Source organism: Oncorhynchus keta, chromosome 27, assembly GCF_023373465.1.
Source record: "Oncorhynchus keta strain PuntledgeMale-10-30-2019 chromosome 27, Oket_V2, whole genome shotgun sequence".
NCBI lineage: Eukaryota > Metazoa > Chordata > Actinopteri > Salmoniformes > Salmonidae > Oncorhynchus > Oncorhynchus keta.
The window spans coordinates 9,255,460-9,276,585 of NC_068447.1; the positions used below are offsets into that span (position 1 = coordinate 9,255,460).

The 21,126-nt window shown below is 45.1% G+C and overlaps 1 protein-coding gene across 3 annotated transcripts in view; it reads left to right on the top strand.

Moving 5' to 3' along the window:
- LOC118374969 (copine-5-like) overlaps window positions 1-21,126 on the top strand; it is a 191,494-nt gene that overhangs the window by 54,207 nt on the left and 116,161 nt on the right. Inside the window, exons 4-7 of one of the 3 annotated variants that reach the window (XM_052481580.1) lie at window positions 5,129-5,232; window positions 7,040-7,079; window positions 12,201-12,215; window positions 12,386-12,462. In XM_052481580.1, coding sequence (XP_052337540.1) covers window positions 5,129-5,232; window positions 7,040-7,079; window positions 12,201-12,215; window positions 12,386-12,462 — 236 coding nt within the window. Of the gene's footprint in view, window positions 1-5,128; window positions 5,233-7,039; window positions 7,080-12,200; window positions 12,216-12,385; window positions 12,463-12,565; window positions 13,591-21,126 lie in introns of those variants that run through there. The other 2 variants (XM_052481583.1, XM_052481581.1) reach the window with 2 other exon arrangements.

Consider the following 21,126-nt stretch of genomic DNA (forward strand, 5'->3'; position numbering starts at 1 on the left):
CAGATGTAATGTGTGAATTGCATTTTGAAATGGTAATACTTTGATGTTAAGTTGTCATTTTGAACAGGTGATTTTAGTTCAATGAACAAATGATCTTAGCTTTCTGTGTATTGTATCCAAGCAATTGGAAAAAGTGTTATAGTTTTGAAAAAAATATGATTATTGGTTTTGAGTTGTCTAGAGTTTTGAAAAATGACATCAATGTTCCGAAATTAGTGCCAAAGTGATTGTAAAAAACTGTGAGACCTGACTATGTTATAATTAATTCACTCCGTCAGTTTATGGTAAGAAACACTTTCTATTGGCCCATCATTAATTCATGTTCATGCATCTCAAAGCCTCAGCCAGGCCTCTAAACATGAATTATTCATAACAGACACAATTAGCTGTGGGAACCAACTAACCACAGCAGAGCGGTGTGTGTGTCAGCTCCTCTGGTTACAACACATTACAACACATTACATCATCAGACAGTATTACACCATCACACAGTGTTACACCATCACACAGTGTTACACCATCACACAGTGTTACACCATCACACAGTGTTACACCATCACACAGTGTTACACTATCACACAGTGTTACACCATCACACAGTATTACATCATCAGACAGTATTACACCATCACACAGTGTTACACCATCACACAGTGTTACACCATCACACAGTGTTACACCATCACACAGTGTTACACCATCACACAGTATTACACCATCACACAGTGTTACACCATCACACAGTGTTACACCATCACACAGTGTTACACCATCACACAGTGTTACACCATCACACAGTGTTACACCATCACACAGTGTTACACCATCACACAGTATTACACCATCACACAGTGTTACACCATCACACAGTGTTACACCATCACACAGTATTACACCATCACACAGTGTTACACCATCACACAGTGTTACACCATCACACAGTATTACACCATCACACAGTATTACACCATCACACAGTGTTACACCATCACACAGTGTTACACCATCACACAGTATTACACCATCACACAGTGTTACTTACACCATCACACAGTGTTACACCATCACACAGTATTACACCATCACACAGTGTTACACCATCACACAGTATTACACCATCACACAGTGTTACACCATCACACAGTATTACATCATCAGACAGTGTTACACCATCACACAGTGTTACACCATCACACAGTGTTACACCATCACACAGTATTACACCATCACACAGTGTTACACCATCACACAGTATTACATCATCAGACAGTGTTACACCATCACACAGTGTTACACCATCACACAGTGTTACACCATCACACAGTATTACACCATCACACAGTGTTACACCATCACACAGTATTACACCATCACACAGTGTTACACCATCACACAGTGTTACACCATCACACAGTGTTACACCATCACACAGTGTTACACCATCACACAGTATTACACCATCATACAGTATTACACCATCACACAGTATTACACCATCACACAGTGTTACACCATCACACAGTGTTACACCATCACACAGTATTACACCATCATACAGTATTACACCATCATACAGTATTACACCATCACACAGTGTTACACCATCACACAGTGTTACACCATCACACAGTGTTACACCATCACACAGTATTACACCATCACACAGTGTTACACCATCACACAGTGTTACACCATCACACAGTATTACACCATCACACAGTGTTACACCATCACACAGTGTTACACCATCACACAGTATTACACCATCACACAGTGTTACACCATCACACAGTGTTACACCATCACACAGTGTTACACCATCACACAGTATTACACCATCACACAGTGTTACACCATCACACAGTGTTACACCATCACACAGTGTTACACCATCACACAGTGTTACACCATCACACAGTATTACACCATCACACAGTGTTACACCATCACACAGTGTTACACCATCACACAGTGTTACACCATCACACAGTATTACATCATCACACAGTGTTACACCATCACACAGTGTTACACCATCACACAGTATTACACCATCACACAGTCATCACACAGTGTTACACCATCACACAGTATTACACCATCACACAGTGTTACACCATCACACAGTATTACACCATCACAGTATTACACCATCACAGTGGTACACCATCACACAGTATTACACCATCACAGTATTACACCATCACAGTGGTACACCATCACACAGTATTACACCATCACAGTATTACACCATCACAGTGGTACACCATCAGACAGTATTACACCATCACAGTATTACACCATCACAGTGGTACACCATCACACAGTATTACACTATCACAGTTTTACACCATCACAGTGGTACACCATCAGACAGTATTACACTATCACAGTTTTACACCATCACAGTGGTACACCATCAGACAGTATTACACCATCACACAGTGTTACACCATCACACAGTGTTACACCATCACAGTATTACACCATCACAGTGTTACACCATCACACAGTATTACACTATCACAGTATTACACCATCACAGTGGTACACCATCAGACAGTATTACACCATCACAGTTTTACACCATCACAGTGTTACACCACCAGGCAGTTTTACACCATCACAGTGTTACACCACCAGACAGTTTTACACCATCACAGTGTTACACCATCAGACAGTTTTACACCATCACAGTGTTACACCATCAGACAGTTTTACACCATCACAGTGTTACACCACCAGACAGTTTTACACCATCACAGTGTTACACCATCAGACAGTTTTACACCATCACAGTGTTACACCATCAGACAGTTTTACACCATCACAGTGTTACACCATCAGACAGTTTTAAACCATCACACACAGTATTACACCATCACAGTGTTACACAATCAGACAGTTTTACACCATCACACACAGTATTACACCATCAGACAGTATTACACCATCACACACAGTATTATGCCATCACAGTGCTACACCATCATATATTGTTACACCATCACACACAGCATTACACCATCACAGTGTTACACCATCATATATTGTTACACCATCACAGTGTTACACCATCGGACAGTTTTACACCATCACAGTGTTACACCACCAGACAGTTTTACACCATCACAGTGTTACACTATCAGACAGTTTTACACAATCACAGTGTTACACCATCATATATTGTTACACCATCACAGTTTTACACCACCAGACAGTTTTACACCATCACAGTGTTACACCATCAGACAGTTTTACACCATCATACACAGTATTATGCCATCACAGTGCTACACCATCATATATTGTTACACCATCATACAGTGTTTCACCATCACATAGTGTTCCACCATCATATAGTGTTACACCATCACAGTGTTACACAAATCGAACAGTTTTACACCATCACAGTGTTACACTATCAGACCGTTTTTACACCATCACAGTGTTACACCACCAGACAGTTTTACACCATCACAGTGTTACACCATCATATATTGTTACACCATCACAGTGTTGCACCATCACAGTTTTACACCACCAGACAGTTTTACACCATCACACACAGTATTACACCATCACAGTGCTACACCATCATATATTGTTACACCATCATACAGTGTTTCACCATCACATAGTGTTCCACCATCATATAGTGTTACACCATCACACACAGCATTACACCATCACAGTGTTCCACCATCATATAGTGTTACACCATCACACACAGCATTACACCATCACAGTGTTACACCATCATATATTATTACACCATCACAGTGTTAAACCATCGGACAGTTTTACACCATCACAGTGTTACACCATCAGACAGTGTTACACCATCACAGTGTTACACCACCAGACAGTTTTACACCATCACAGTGTTACACCATCATATAGTGTTACACCATCACACACAGCATTACACCATCACAGTGTTACACCATCATATATTGTTACACCATCACAGTGTTAAACCATCGGACAGTTTTACACCATCACAGTGTTACACCATCAGACAGTGTTACACCATCACAGTGTTACACCACCAGACAGTTTTACACCATCACAGTGTTACACCATCATATAGTGTTACACCATCACACACAGCATTACACCATCACAGTGTTACACCATCATATATTGTTACACCATCACAGTGTTAAACCATCGGACAGTTTTACACCATCACAGTGTTACACCACCAGACAGTGTTACACCATCACAGTGTTACACCACCAGACAGTTTTACACCATCACAGTGTTACACCACCAGACAGTTTTACACCATCACAGTGTTACACCACCAGACAGTTTTTACACCATCACAGTGTTACACCACCAGACAGTGTTACACCATCACAGTGTTACACCATCACAGTGTTACACCATCAGACAGTTTTTACACCATCACAGTGTTACACCACCAGACAGTGTTACACCATCTCACAGTATTTTTTAGCACCACAGGACACCTCACTGTGTTATTGGAGTTGCAGTACCTCATCCTCTCACGTGCTTTTTAATCCCTGCCGGTTCTCAGTTGATACAGTGGAATTAGAACTCCCTGGAAAACACTGGCCAATTGTTCTTCGGGACTCTGACTTTCATTTTATTTTATTTAATTTACCAATCTGGCGACTTTTGTGTTTATTTGCCCCTCATGTACATACTTACAGGCAAGTGTTCCTGCTAGTGTTTCGTAATGACATCAATAGAGAGTGGACTTTTTCAGACAGGCCAGAGCAGCTGTGGAGTTGTAGGATCCAGTTAGTCATTACAACACTGTCATTATTGATCTGCGCTAATCAAATGCTATGTTTACCTGCTGCGTGGTGTCTTCAGGAGAGGAGAGGAGAGGAGAGGAGAGGAGAGGAGAGGAGAGGGAGAGGAGAGGAGAGGAGAGGAGAGGAATGAAACACTTGGCTGCTTTCTTATTAACTGCATTAAAGTTTATGATTATTTTCTCACAAACCAACTCTCTCCATATCACTCTTTCTCCCCCTACTCTCTTTCTCTTTCTCTTTCTCTCTCTCCTTCTCCCTCTCTCTCCCACTCTGCCCATCTCTTCCCTCGCCCTCTCCCCTTCTCTCTCCCCCTTCCCTCTCCCTCTATTCTCTTCTAGTTTGGGAGGACGGAGGTGATTGACAATACTCTGGATCCAGACTTTGTCAGGAAGTACATCTTGGACTACTTCTTTGAAGAAAAGCAGAATCTACGCTTTGACGTGTGAGCAGTTATTCTCTTCGATCTGGTCTATGAGGATTCACCAGGCAGGGAGGCAGGGAGGGTGTATGAGTTTCACATGTGATGTGCTAATTTTCCTAAACAACCTTTCCTTTCTATCCTCCTATTTCTCTCTTGCTTTCTCTTTTTCTCTTTCACTCGTTCGCAACCCCCCCCCCCCATTTGGATAGTATTGTGTTGGGAGCAGGAGGGAGATATATTGGTATAAGAGGATGTTCAATATTTCATGTAGGTTTATTCTCATTCTTCACACTTTAAAGCAAATGTCTGAAGCCGAGAGAGTCCCATTTGAGTCCCATAGGTATCACACAGCCCCCACCCTTTATCCTCCTCTTCTTTGTTCTCTTCCTCCCTCTTTATCCTCCTTCATCCAACCTACTATACCATCCCCCCTCCTCTTCTCTCCCCCCTCTGTCCGTCCTCCCACCCTGTCCTCCCTCCCCGTCCTCACTCCTCATCCTCCTCTTCCTCCTCCTCCTCCATCCTCATCCTCTTCCTCTTGCCTCCTCCTCCTCGTCCCTCTCCTCCTCCCCATCCTCCCTTCTCCTCCTCTTACATCCTCCTCCTCCTCTTACAGCTTCCTCCTCCGTCCCTTCCCTCTCCCCTCATCCTCTTCCTCCCTCCTTCTCCTCCAGTGTCCTCCTCTTCTTCCTCCTCCATCCTCCTCCCAGTCTCTTGAAAGACCCAATCAGAGTGCAGAGTAGAGAGGTGAGACTTCATTAAGAGGCTTAGAAAACGGAGATCATTTCCTTATTCCCTCAATAGCCTCTGCCTAATATTATTGTTTGTCTTTCTACAGTGAGTTGACAGAAGCCCTCATGAACTTCATTTTACAGTACATTTCCAGCCATCAGCAAGAGAAAACACTGCCTAATTTGTACTACTTTGAATAGAGAGTAGCCCACATGGACTTGATGATACAGTACAGTAAAAATCCAGGCTCTGCTGAACCTCTCAAGAGGCTCAATAACTTCACGTGGGCCCTTTTCATTGACCTCCTTGTTGGGAGACTAAGGAGAGGTGCTTCACCTACATGTTAATTAGTCTAAGACATTTACATTTCTCTTTTTCTGTCAGCGGGACAGCCTTCTCCTCTTCTCCTCCCTCCCCTCCCCCTCCTCCTCCTCCCTCCTCCCCCTCCTCCTCCTCCCTCCCCTCCCCCTCCTCCTCCTCCCCCTCCTCCTCCTCCTCCCTCCTCCTCCATCCACCTCCTCCCTCCCCCTCCTCCTCCCTCATCTTCCCTCCTCCTCCATCCTCCTCCTCCTCCCTTCTCCTCCATCCTCCTCCTCTTTTATATACCTCTATCAGCGGGATTAAGGGGGGGGGGGTGAGGGGAGGACACATTCCTCCATTTGAATTACTTCTATGAAAAGAGCAGGAGTAGTTTTTAAAGGAATTGCGTATGACCACAACCGTTCTAATTACCTCTATACCCAAAGCTTATCGGCTGGCAGCTGCTAAGACACATTTTTCTAAACTTGATCGTTTCTAATGTGAATAAGTGAGTTACAGCAGGGACAATAGTGTAAAGGGGTCTTCATTTATGAAGTGTAGATGGATTAAGTGAAGTAAATATTTTTTTCTAACCGGTAAATGTTTAAAAAAAATGTAGGTGGCTGGTGGCCCCTATGCCTTCTGTGTCTGTTCAAATGTCTGTCATTGTATCATTGTTCCACTGTAGACGAGCCTACACGCCATCAAGAATGATATCAAATCACTGTGTTTCTATGTGTTAATGTTCAAACGCCAGTCAGTCACCACTTGAATCTGACTTTCTTTGTGATTTCAGATATGACATTGATTCCAAAAGTCCAGATCTGGCAAAGCATGTAAGTGAAAAAGCTGTCACTTTGTGCCGGTGCCTCATTGTTGTTTGACTTTTTCTTTGCCATCATCCTCTATTCTCCATGAATGGAAACTTTTATTTTGAAATGGAAACTTTTATTTTGAAATGCATGCCATTCCCTATTTTGGTTTTATGCTAATCAAAAATCCATGTCGTCCCGCAGCTCACATATACTGTTGGATGGAAATAGTAAATAATAGTGCCTTACTAACCAGCGTTTCACGATGTGGCCTTGCTGTCTGTCCACACACTGTTACCTTTTTATAAATATTGATAGCATATTACATTATGTATTGATATTGTGTAGCTTTCATAATAATACATTTAGCACATAGACAAGTTGGTTGTTTAGCAACAAAACCGGGTCAAAACAGACAGGGTTGGCTTAGATTGTTGACAGCATGTAAACTTTATTTAGTCTCCAATGTTTATTGAAAACATAAATACATTTGTAAAATGAGCACTCATTGTCTCTCAAATACATTTAGACAGTTAATGGTTTGCTAAGGTAGTTATTTTTTGGTTTGTTGCCTTATTAGCATTGACGTGAAATCATTCAAAATAACTCAAAACAAGACATGGTATCAAGAACAAGATGAAACAAGCTATCTGACCATCCAGAACCATGGCAGTTTATTGTCATTGTTGGTAGCTATCTGGCCATCCAGAACCATGGCAGTTTATTGTCATTGTTGGTAGCTATCTGGCCATCCAGAACCATGGCAGTTTATTGTCATTGTTGGTAGCTATCTGGCTATCCAGAACCATGGCAGTTTATTGTCATTGTTGGTAGCTATCTGGCTATCCAGAACCATGGCAGTTTATTGTCATTGTTGGTAGCTATCTGGCCATCCAGAACCATGGCAGTTTATTGTCATTGTTGGTAGCTATCTGACCATCCAGAACCATGGCAGTTTATTGTCATTGTTGGTAGCTATCTGGCCATCCAGAACCATGGCAGTTTATTGTCATTGTTGGTAGCTATCTGGCCATCCAGAACCATGGCAGTTTATTGTCATTGTTGGTAGCTATCTGGCTATCCAGAACCATGGCAGTTTATTGTCATTGTTGGTAGCTATCTGGCTATCCAGAACCATGGCAGTTTATTGTCATTGTTGGTAGCTATCTGGCCATCCAGAACCATGGCAGTTTATTGTCATTGTTGGTAGCTATCTGGCCATCCAGAACCATGGCAGTTTATTGTCATTGTTGGTAGCTATCTGGCTATCCAGAACCATGGCAGTTTCTTGTCATTGTTGGTAGCTATCTGGCCATCCAGAACCATGGCAGTTTCTTGTCATTGTTGGTAGCTATCTGGCCATCCAGAACCATGGCAGTTTATTGTCATTGTTGGTAGCTATCTGGCCATCCAGAACCATGGCAGTTTATTGTCATTGTTGGTAGCTATCTGGCCATCCAGAACCATGGCAGTTTATTGTCATTGTTGGTAGCTTTCTGGCCATCCAGAACCATGGCAGTTTATTGTCATTGTTGGTAGCTTTCTGGCCATCCAGAACCTTGGCAGTTTATTGTCATTGTTGGTAGCTATCTGGCCATCCAGAACCATGGCAGTTTCTTGTCATTGTTGGTAGCTATCTGGCCATCCAGAACCATGGCAGTTTATTGTCATTGTTGGTAGCTATCTGGCCATCCAGAACCATGGCAGTTTCTTGTCATTGTTGGTAGCTATCTGGCCATCCAGAACCATGGCAGTTTATTGTCATTGTTGGTAGCTATCTGGCCATCCAGAACCATGGCAGTTTCTTGTCATTGTTGGTAGCTATCTGGCCATCCAGAACCATGGCAGTTTATTGTCATTGTTGGTAGCTATCTGGCCATCCAGAACCATGGCAGTTTCTTGTCATTGTTGGTAGCTATCTGGCTATCCAGAACCATGGCAGTTTATTGTCATTGTTGGTAGCTATCTGGCCATCCAGAACCATGGCAGTTTATTGTCATTGTTGGTAGCTATCTGGCTATCCATAACCATGGCAGTTTATTGTCATTGTTGGTAGCTATCTGGCTATCCAGAACCATGGCAGTTTATTGTCATTGTTGGTAGCTATCTGGCCATCCAGAACCATGGCAGTTTATTGTCATTGTTGGTAGCTATCTGGCCATCCAGAACCATGGCAGTTTCTTGTCATTGTTGGTAGCTATCTGGCTATCCAGAACCATGGCAGTTTATTGTCATTGTTGGTAGCTATCTGGCTATCCAGAACCATGGCAGTTTCTTGTCATTGTTGGTAGCTATCTGGCCATCAGAACCATGGCAGTTTATTGTCATTGTTGGTAGCTATCTGGCCAAGAACCATGGCAGTTTCTTGTCATTGCCATCCAGAACCATGGCAGTTTATTGTCATTGTTGGTAGCTTTCTGGCCATCCAGAACCATGGCAGTTTCTTGTCATTGTTGGTAGCTATCTGGCCATCCAGAACCATGGCAGTTTCTTGTCATTGTTGATAGCCATCTGGCCATCCAGAACCATGGCAGTTTATTGTCATTGTTGGTAGCTATCTGGCCATCCAGAACCATGGCAGTTTATTGTCATTGTTGATAGCCATCTGGCCATCCAGAACCATGGCAGTTTATTGTCATTGTTGATAGCCATCTGGCCATCCAGAACCATATGCTCACAGACTTCTGCCCCATTGAAGCGTGAGCATCGTTCTCCTTGACGTTATCAGCTAACCCGTCTATATCGTGTGACCTATATTTTTTGTAAGAACTGAAGGTTGCGTTTTCATACCATTATCAACACTTGTGAAACCCATTTTCTTACATTCTAGGCATGATCTATTGTGCTTCAATGGTATTAGCAATGTGCTCACATGTATAATGTTATGATGATGAATGAATGATAGCATAATGTTTTGCAGTGAAAGCTTTGAAAAGCAACGCATTAGTCACACAATAATATAATATATGATAATATATCTGCAGTCAATGGTTTGCATAATACCAGAAAATTATTCATTATTTCTTCATTTGCCATGTTTAAATTGGATTGTTTTGTACTCAATTTTGTGTTACTAACTGTCGTCTTACATAAAACCCAGTTCCCTCTCTCTCTCCCACTCTATCCCCCTTTCTCCCCCCTTTTCTTCCTTTCTCCCCCTTCCTCCTCTGTTCTATCCCCCTTTCTCCCCCCTTTTCTTCCTTTCTCCCCCTTCCTCCTCTGTTCTATCCCCCTTTCTCCCCCCTTTTCTTCCTTTCTCCCCCTTCTCCCCGTTCTATCATCCTTTCTCCCCGTTCTATCCCCCTTTCTCCCCGTTCTATCCCCCTTTATCCCCATTCTATCCCCCTTTCTCCTCCCCTTTCTCCTCGTTCTATCCCCCTTTCTCCTCCCCTTTCTCACCGTTCTATCCCCCTTTCCCCTCCCCTTTCTCACCGTTCTATCCCCCTTTCTCCTCCCCTTTCTCACTGTTCTATCCCCCTTTCTCCTCCCCTTTCTCCCCGTTCTATCCCCCTTTCTCCTCCCCTTTCTCCCTGTTCTATCCCCCTTTCTCCCCTTTCTATCCCCCTTTCTCCCCATTCTATCCCCTTTCTCCCCGTTCTATCCCCCTTTCTCCCCCCTTTCTCCCCGTTCTATATCCCTTTCTCCCCGTTCTCCCCGTTCTATCCCCTTTCTCCCCCCCTTCTCCCCGTTCTATCCCCCTTTCTCCAACTTTCTCCCCGTTCTATCCCCCTTTCTTCTCCCCGTTCTATCCCCCTTTCTTCTCCCCGTTCTATCCCCCTTTCTCCCCCTTTCTCCCCGTTCTATCCCCCTTTCTCCCCCCTTTCTCCCCGTTCTATCCCCTTTCTTCTCCCCGTTCTATCCCCCTTTCTCCCCGTTCTATCCCCCTTTCTTCTCCCGTTCTATCCCCCTTTCTCCCCCTTTCTCCCCCTTTTCTCCCAGTTCTATCCCCCTTTCTTCTCCCCGTTCTCTCCCCCTTTCTCCCCCCTTTCTCCCCGTTCTATCCCCCTTTCTCCCCCTTTCTCCCCGTTCTATCCCCCTTTCTTCTCCCCGTTCTATCCCCCTTTCTCCCCGTTCTATCCCCCTTTCTTCTCCCCGTTCTATCCCCCTTTCTCCCCCCTTCTCCCCGTTCTCTCCCCCTTTCTCCCCCCTTCTCCCCGTTCTATCCCCCTTTCTCCCCGTTCTATCCCCCTTTCTCCCCGTTCTATCCCCTTTCTCCTCCCCTTTCTCCCTGTTCTATCCCCCTTTCTCCCCCCTTCTCCCCGTTCTATCCCCCTTTCTCCCCGTTCTATCCCCCTTTCTCCCCGTTCTATCCCCTTTCTCCCGTTCTATCCCCCTTTCTCCCCCTTTCTCCCCGTTCTATATCCCTTTCTCCCCCGTTCTCCCGTTCTATCCCCTTTCTCCCCCCTTCTCCCCGTTCTATCCCCCTTTCTCCCCCTTTTCTCCCCGTTCTATCCCCCTTCTTCTCCCCGTTCTATCCCCCTTTCTCCCCCTTTCTCCCCGTTCTATCCCCCTTTCTCCCCCTTTCTCCCCGTTCTATCCCCCTTTCTTCTCCCCGTTCTATCCCCCTTTCTTCTCCCCGTTCTATCCCCCTTTCTCCCTGTTCTATCCCCCCTTCTCCTCGTTCTATCCCCCCTTCTCCTCGTTCTATCCCCCTTTCTCCTCCCCGTTCTATCCCCCTTTCTTCTCCCCGTTCTATCCCCCTTTCTCCCTGTTCTATCCCCCCTTCTCCTCGTTCTATCCCCCTTTCTCCCCCTTTCTCCTCCCCCTTCTCCCCGTTCTATCCCCTTTCTCCTCCCCTTTCTCCCTGTTCTATCCCCCCTTCTCCCCGTTCTATCCCCCTTTCTCCCCCCCCTTCTCCCCGTTCTATCCCCCTTTCTCCCCCCCTTCTCCCCGTTCTATCCCCTTTCTCCTCCCCTTTCTCCCCGTTGCCCCCCCTTTTCTTCTCTTCTTTCCCCCTTTGTGTTTTCTCTTGTTTGATGACGGTCTTGTATGGTATTTGAGTCTTGTGCCTTCTCTTACATGATATGCTCTGTGGTTGTTATTGTTGTGGTTGTTGTTGTTATTGTCTATGCTGCCGCCTGGTGTACCCCTCCTCCTGCTCTTCCTCCTCCTCCTCTTCCTCTTCCTTCTCCTCCTCCCTGGAAGCCCTCCGACATTGACGTACGTGTTTGACTCCTCCAACCAAACTTTATCTCTCTTCAATGTTTTATAACACACTGCTTATAACACGTTGCTCAGCTCCTCATCAGCTGTCCTTGTTTTCCCCCTGTCTCCCCATGAACAACGAACTCTCCACTCCTCCCTCTGTCCCTCCACCCCCCCTCCATCAGGACTTCTTGGGGCAGGTGTTCTGTACCTTGGGAGAGATTGTGGGATCACCCGCCAGTCGACTGGAGAAACCTCTGGGGTGAGTAGAGACGGACGGAATTGATTGATGGGTTGAAGCTGTGTGACCCTGGGGTGAGTAGTGGTGGTCTTAAACTTAGACTCTATGATGTCACCATGAGCAGCAGGATGATGTTACCATGAGCAGCAGGATGATGTTACCATGAGCAGCAGGATGATGTTACCATGAGCAGAAGGATGATGTTACCATGAGCAGCAGGATGATGTTACCATGAGCAGCAGGATGATGTTACCATGAGCAGCAGGATGATGTTACCATGAGCAGAAGGATGATGTTACCATGAGCAGAAGGATGATGTTACCATGAGCAGCAGGATGATGTCACCATGAGCAGCAGGATGATGTCACCATGAGCAGCAGGATGATGTCACCATGAGCAGCAGGATGATGTCACCATGAGCAGCAGGATGATGTCACCATGAGCAGCAGGATGATGTCACCATGAGCAGCAGGATGATGTCACCATGAGCAGCAGGATGATGTCACCATGAGCAGCAGGATGATGTTACCATGAGCAGCAGGATGATGTCACCATGAGCAGAAGGATGATGTTACCATGAGCAGCAGGATGATGTAGCCTCACCCTTTAACAGCCTTAGTTGTTGCAGCAATTGGCCCGATATTGCTGTTCATTTTGTGCATCACTGACTCTACCTTTAACTAATCCCTGGTTCTGTTCTAATATCCAGAATAGCACACCACTTAGCATTAAAGCCTAGTTCAGATACATGAGACGAGACGAGACGGTTTTATGTCGTTATAGAACAAAGTTTGTTTGATCTGAACAGTGTCGTTTTAGAAGTTTTAGAACTCTCGTGTGATTCAGTGGTATCACAACCGGCAGTGATTGGGAGTCCCATAGAGGGGGGCGCACAATTGGCCCAGCCTCGTCCGGGTTTAGCCAGTGTAGCCCGTCATTATAAATATGAATTTGTTCTTAACTTACTTGCCTAGTTAAATAAAGGTTACATTTTTATCTTGCGGATGTTTCTCTGGCAAGTCACACGGTGTGGCCTGTTTCTGGTACACATATTCTGTGATATATCTTTGCTAAAACACCTTGTATCGAAGTTTCATCACTTCATTGTAAAGCGGCGCCGTTGCCGTAGAAACGGTCTTGACACGCATGTCTCTCCCCTGTTTGATCTGCGACCTGATCTTCAGTCAGCTGTTTTTACAACTCGACATTCTTAAAAGGTCTAGTTTTGTCCCGTCATGTCGGCTAATGTATCTGAACTGGTCTTTGGAATGAAGCACCGACCACATCATGTACAGTGAGCTCTAAAAGTATTGGGGACATATTGTTTTGTCGTTTGGGCTCTGTACTCTAGCAGTTTGAAATGGTATAATGATGATGGGGTTAAAGTGGAGCCTGTCAGCTGTAATTTAAGGGTATTTTTGTCCATATAGGTTGAACCGTTTAGGAATTACAGCACGTTTTGTACATAGACCCCCATTTTAGATGCACCAAACTCATACCCCCAAGACATGCTAACCTCTCACCATTACAATAACAGGGAGGTTAGCATTTTGGAGCAGGGTATGATATTTATGCCTCTGTAACTTTCTCACAATTCGTTCAGGGTTATCCATAATCATGGTAGCATCCACATTAAGGGAGAAGTGTTCAGAAACATATTCTATTCTTATTAATAATAAAAGTAACTCCAAAATGACACAATACATTATTTACCATGAATTTCTATTCGGTACAAAATAATCTGAAACACAACCAAAACAAACAGCAAATGCATCCAACAAGTTTGTTGAGTCACAAGCTTTATGTAATCATTGCATGCTATGAATATGGGACCTAATACTTACATTTGTACTACTTTAATACACAATAATTTTGGTCCCCTAATATGAATGAAAATAACCACAATTTTAAGCTGACAGTCTGCACTAACCTCATAATCATTGTATCATTTCAAATCCAAAGTGCTGGAGTACAGAGCCAAAACAACAAAACATTTGTCACTGACACACGACTGTTAGCGCTCACTGCATATTAAGAGTACATTCTGACATCGTTGCACTGTTTCACCATCCCAATGGCTGTTAGACAAAGTAGTTCCCTAACAAATAATTCCCTAATCACTTGGGCCAATCAACAGATGGCACACGAGTCAAACGACCTCGCTCCGCCTCGAGAGTTGAACTATGTTCAGCCATGTAGCCAAATTGTACACTTGTACCAGTTGCCATGTGGCTTGACTTTATCCATGGCGCACACTATATCATGAAAGCACCATTGACTCCGGAGTCATCAAACAGGCCTCTTTATATTTCTGTGTGCATTGGAACGTAAACACAGCTAGCCAGCGCTTCTCATTGGCTTCCATGTGTTCTAGGGCTCTGTGTAACAAATAGCACTCTGTTCCCAACATAGTACACTACTTTTGACCAGAGCCCTATGGGAGCCCTACGGGAAATGGTAAAAAGAAAAGAAGTGTGCACTATAAACGGAACAGGATGCCATTTGGGACAAAGCCCTAGGCTGTGGGATGACGATAAATATGTCTGTCATCGATAGCCATCTGTGGAGTACTTTAACTGTTCAGATAACATTGGGGTGAGATGATGGCACTGGTAATTGAACAGGACTCGGGGCTTCCTCTAACACTGTTACTGTCATTAAGGGAGCAATATGTAGAGTCTCCCTCGTATAGACTCACTCTGTCATGTAGAGTCTCCTTACAGACTCACTGTCATGTAGAATCTCCCTCATAAACTCACTCTGTCATGTAGAGTCTCCCTCATATAGACTCCCTCTGTCAGGTAGTCTCACTCGTATAGACTCACTCTGTCATGTAGAGTCTCCTTACAGATTCACTGTCATGTAGAATCTCCCTCATAAACTCACTCTGTCATGTAGTCTCCCTCATATAGACTCCCTCTGTTAGGTAGTCTCACTCGTATAGACTCACTCTGTCATGTAGAGTCTCCCTCGTATAGACTCACTCTGTCATGTAAAAAACTGATGGGAGGAACACCCTGAAGTTTCACTGATTTCTGTGAATCTGAAACTAGGTGGACAGGACACATAGTTGTGGTGGGATGCCAGACACAGCTAATAAGATTTAGTTTAGTTTATTAATTCAACCATTTATAAAAACAAGCACACATAAAACTTGAAAAGGCCATACATGAACAATAATAACATTATCGAGGATAACACACAATAAAGTCTGGGACTTATTTCCATTGTGGTCCTCTTGAGACAAGATGGCTGGACAAGATCGAACACAGCATGGCAGTGAAATAATAAAACCAAAACAGAGAAGAAGAACATCTATCTCGTCAAAAACAGAGAAGAAGAACATCTATCTCATCAAAAACAGAGAAGAAGAACATCTATCTCATCAAAAACAGAGAAGAAGAACATCTATCTCATCAAAAACGGAGAAGAAGAACATCTATCTCATCAAAAACAGAGAAGAAGAACATCTATCTCATCATTCCAGTTTCATCATAGGGGTTATTCATATGGGCACAGAAGACATCAAACATGTTTTTACTTTATGTTTAAAGCTGCCCAGAGAGGACGTTGTTTTTATAGGCAGAGGCAACTCATTCCATTCTGAGGCTCCAGTATACAAGAACGTACCTTTCCCAGCATTACTCCTGAACCTGTATAAGCACACATCAGCAACACCTGGTCTGGTGCTGTGATTGTGTGCCTCCCTAACACGAGGAACATAATGACTTAGATATCTGGGCGCAGGACCATGACTACTCCTGTAAACCAAACCTAGTCTAATCTGGGACACCCTAGCCTCAACAGGCAGCCAGTTTAGACTCACCTTCAATACTACCCTGATCAGCTTATTCTGGGCTATCTGGAGCTTCCCCTTCATAAGTTTAGATAAGCCCCAAAACCAGGAAGTACTGGCATAGTCAAAATGATATTGAATGAGGGCAGTAGCTAGCACTTTCATGGAGTCCTTATCAAGCAACTTGGACATTCTAGCCAAAAACTTTCTCCTGGCATTAACATTCCCTAGCACCATATTGGCCATGCTCACACCTCCCATGCTCACACCTCCCAAGCTTCAATCACGGATGCATCCAAAGTAGCTAACAGAGATTTTAGTAGTCAGCACCTCACCCCCTAACTCCACTCTGATTTCAGGCAACCTGCACAATTTAGGTCTGGATCCAAAAATAATTGTTTCAGTTTTCCCTAAGTGCAGAGATAGCTTATTATCTCCAAGCCATTTGCTAATGCTAGTAATCTCTGTGCTAAGTATGCTCTCCAATCTAGTTTTACTTTTGTGAGACACCAGAAGTGTAGAGTCATCCACATGAAGAAAAACCCAGCCTCCAGCCTACCCAGCCTCGAGGGATACTGCTTAACCCCAGTGCCTCCAGTTTGGAGATGAGGAGACAGTGGATAACTGTATCAAGGGCTTTCTGTAGGTCAAGCAGTACCATTCCACACAGATTTCCCTCATCAATCTCTTTCCTGATGAAGTCAGTCAAGTGAAGTAGACATGAATCAGTGAACTATGTTTTTCTAAAACCCGACTGAAAATCATACATTAGACCCTGTTAACATATTCACATTTGCTCATGTACAATTCTCTACAGGATCTTTTGATGTTACACAGAGGATAGATACAGGTCTATAATTCCCAGGGTCAGACTTTAAAACTTATTCAGAGGTATAACTATAGCATGATTCATGACCCTGGGAAAGGTGCCTTGTTCAAGAGAGAGACTAAAGATATGCGTAATACAAGGGCCAATTTGCTCAGCAGAATCTATCAGAAACCTCGCAGGAATAGTATCCAGGCCTGTGGCTTTGGAGCATTTAAACTCTGCCAGCATACTGATTATTTTGGCTGTTGCTACCTTTGCAAAAGTAAAAGAGTTTGGCTGAACCCCTAACTCTACATAATACAACTTGACTTGGTTGCTTCCATGCAAACCAGAACTGGTGGGCAGCTTGCTAGACATAGTAGTGGTGGGATGCCAGACACAGCTAACAGGATGAGAGGAATGTAAACTCAGCAACAACAAGAAAGAAGACCTCTTACTGTCAACTGCGTTTATTTTTTAGCAAACTTATGTGTAAATATTTGTGTGAACATAACAAGATTCAATAACTGAGACATAAACTGAACAAGTTCTACAGACATGTGACCAACAGAAATGGAATAATGTGTCCTAAACAAGGGGCGGGTGGGTCAACATCAAAAGTAATAGTCAGTATCTGCTGTGGCCACCAGCTGCATTAAGTACTGCGGTGCATCTCCTCCTCATGGACTGCACCAGATTTGCCAGTTCTTGTTGTGAGATGTTACCCCACTCTTCCATCAAGGCACCTGCAAGTTCCCGGACATTTCTGGGGGGGAATTGCCCTCACCCTCTAATCCAACAGGTCCCAGGCGTGCTCAATGGGATTGAGATCCGGGCTCTTCGCTGGCCATGGCAGAACACTGACATTCCTGTCTTGCAGGAAATCACACACAGAATGGGCAGTATAGCTGGTGGCATTGTCATGCTGGAGGGTCATGTCAGGATGAGCCTGCAGGAAGGGTACCACATGGGGGAGGAGGATGTCTTCCCTGTAACACACAGCGTTGAGATTCCATACAAGCTCAGTCCGATGATGCTGTGACACACCGCCCCAGACCATGATGGACCCTCCACCTCCAAATCGATCTCGCTCCACAGTACAGGCCTCGATGTAACGCTCATTCCTTCGACGATAAACGCGAATCCAACCTTCACCCCTGGTGAGACAAAACCGCGACTCGTCAGTAAAGAGCACTTTTTGCCAGTCCTGTCTGGTCCTGCGACGGTGGGTTTGTGCCCATAGGTGATGTTGTTGCCGGTGATGTCTGGTGAGGACCTGCCTTACAACAGGCCTACAAGCCCGCAGTCCAGCCTCTATCAGCCTATTGCGGACAGGCTGAGCACTGATGGAGGGATTGTGCATTCCTGGTGTAACTTGGGCAGTTGTTGTTGCCATCCAGTACCTGTCCCGCAGGTGTGATGTTCGGATGTACCGATCCTGTGCAGGTGTTGTTACACATGGTCTGCCACTGCGAGAACGATCAGCTGTCCATCCTGTCTCCCTGTAGCGCTGTCTTAGGCATCTTACAGTACAGACATGGCAATTTATTGCCCTGGCCACATCTGCAGTCCTCATGTCTCCTTGCAGCATGCCTAAGGCACGTTCACGCAGATGAGCAGGGGAGCCTGGGCATCTTTCTTTTGGTGTTTTTCAGAGTCAGTTGAAAGGCCTCTTCAGTATTTGGATTTTTACGAATTATCTTTGAAAGACAGGGTCATTTTTTGCTGAGTTTAGATGTGTTTTGGTAGTTTGTGTGTGCATGCACTGTGTAACTGTCGGATTACATGTAATGGATTACAAAAAAAAACTGCCGCTGTGATCTGTTATATTACCTATATTATCTAAAATATTGTTATCAGATTAAAGAAATATATATTTTTGGGGGGATGATTACTTCTAGAATTACTTTAAAATTAAATTCAGATAAATATTCTCAAAGATGTTAAAAACAGCATTGAAAAAAAGGTGCAAATGTAAGTTTGTTCCGCTTGAGCGAGTCTGACCATAATTCATCCATTATGATGCGTTTGATGGATTGTGGGAGAAGAGCAGGAGGAATAGGCTTTTGTAGGCTGCAGTCTAAGCTATGTTTTCCAATGGAGCGACTGCTGTCAGTGTCCAACATGAATAAATGCTGGGATATAAGAAGGACAGCAGTGGTGTAGCCTACAGGAGGACAGCAGTGGTGTGTTTACCTACAGGAGGATAGCAGTAGTGTAGCCTACAGGAGGACAGCAGTAGTGTAGACTACAGGAGGACAGCAGTGGTGTAGCACACAGGAGGACAGCAGTGGTGTAGACTACAGGAGGACAGCAGTAGTGTAGCCTACAGGAGGATAGCAGTAGTGTAGCCTACAGGAGGACAGCAGTAGTGTAGACTACAGGAGGACAGCAGTGGTGTAGCACACAGGAGGACAGCAGTGGTGTAGACTACAGGAGGACAGCAGTGGTGTAGCATACAGGAGGACAGCAGTGGTGTAGACTACAGGAGGACAGCAGTGGTGTAGACTACAGGAGGACAGCAGTGGTGTAGCATACAGGAGGACAGCAGTGGTGTAGACTACAGGAGGACAGCAGTGGTGTAGCATACAGGAGGACAGCAGTGGTGTAGACTACAGGAGGACAGCAGTGGTGTAGCATACAGGAGGACAGCAGTGGTGTAGACTACAGGAGGACAGCAGTGGTGTAGCACACAGGAGGACAGCAGTGGTGTAGACTACAGGAGGATAGCAGTGGTGTAGCATACAGGAGGACAGCAGTGGTGTAGACTACAGGAGGACAGCAGTGGTGTAGCATACAGGAGGACAGCAGTGGTGTAGACTACAGGAGGACAGCAGTGGTGTAGCATACAGGAGGACAGCAGTGGTGTAGACTACAGGAGGACAGCAGTGGTGTAGCACACAGGAGGACAGCAGTGGTGTAGCACACAGGAGGACAGCAGTGGTGTAGACTACAGGAGGACAGCAGTGGTGTAGCATACAGAAGGACAGCAGTGGTGTGTTTACCTACAGAAGGATAGCAGTAGTGTAGCCTACAGGAGGACAGCAGTAGTGTAGACTACAGGAGGACAGCAGTGGTGTAGCACACAGGAGGACAGCAGTGGTGTAGACTACAGGAGGACAGCAGTAGTGTAGACTACAGGAGGACAGCAGTAGTGTAGACTACAGGAGGACAGCAGTGGTATAGACTACAGGAGGACAGCAGTGGTGTAGACTACAGGAGGACAGCAGTAGTGTAGACTACAGTAAGACAGCAGTAGTGTAGCCTACAGGAGGACAGCAGTGGTGTAGACTACAGGAGGACAGCAGTGGTGTAGACTACAGGAGGACAGCAGTGGTGTAGCATACAGGAGGACAGCAGTGGTGTAGCCTACAGGAGGACAGCAGTCGTTTAGCCTACAGGAGGACAGCAGTGGTGTAGCCTACAGGAGGACAGCAGTGGTGTAGACTACAGGAGGACAGCAGTGGTGTATCACACAGGAGGACAGCAGTGGTGTGGACTACAGGAGGACAGCAGTGGTGTAGACTACAGGAGGACATCAGTGGTGTATCACACAGGAGGACAGCAGTGGTGTGGACTACAGGAGGACAGCAGTGGTGTAGCATACAGGAGGACAGCAGTGGTGTGGACTACAGGAGGACAGCAGTGGTGTAGACTACAGGAGGACAGCAGTCGTGTAGACTACAGGAGGACAGCAGTGGTGTAGACTACAGGAGGACAGCAGTGGTGTAGAATACAGGAGGACAGCAGTGGTGTAGACTACAGGAGGACAGCAGTGGTGTAGCACACAGGAGGACAGCAGTGGTGTAGCACACAGGAGGACAGCAGTGGTGTAGACTACAGGAGGACAGCAGTGGTGTAGACTACAGGAGGACAGCAGTGGTGTAGACTACAGGAGGACAGCAGTAGTGTAGACTGCAGGAGGATAACAGTGGTGTAGACTACAGGAGGACAGCAGTGGTGTAGACTACAGGAGGACAGCAGTGGTGTGTTTATCTACAGAAGGACAGCAGTGGTGTAGACTACAGGAGGACAGCAGTGGTGTAGACTACAGGAGGACAGCAGTAGTGTAGACTACAGG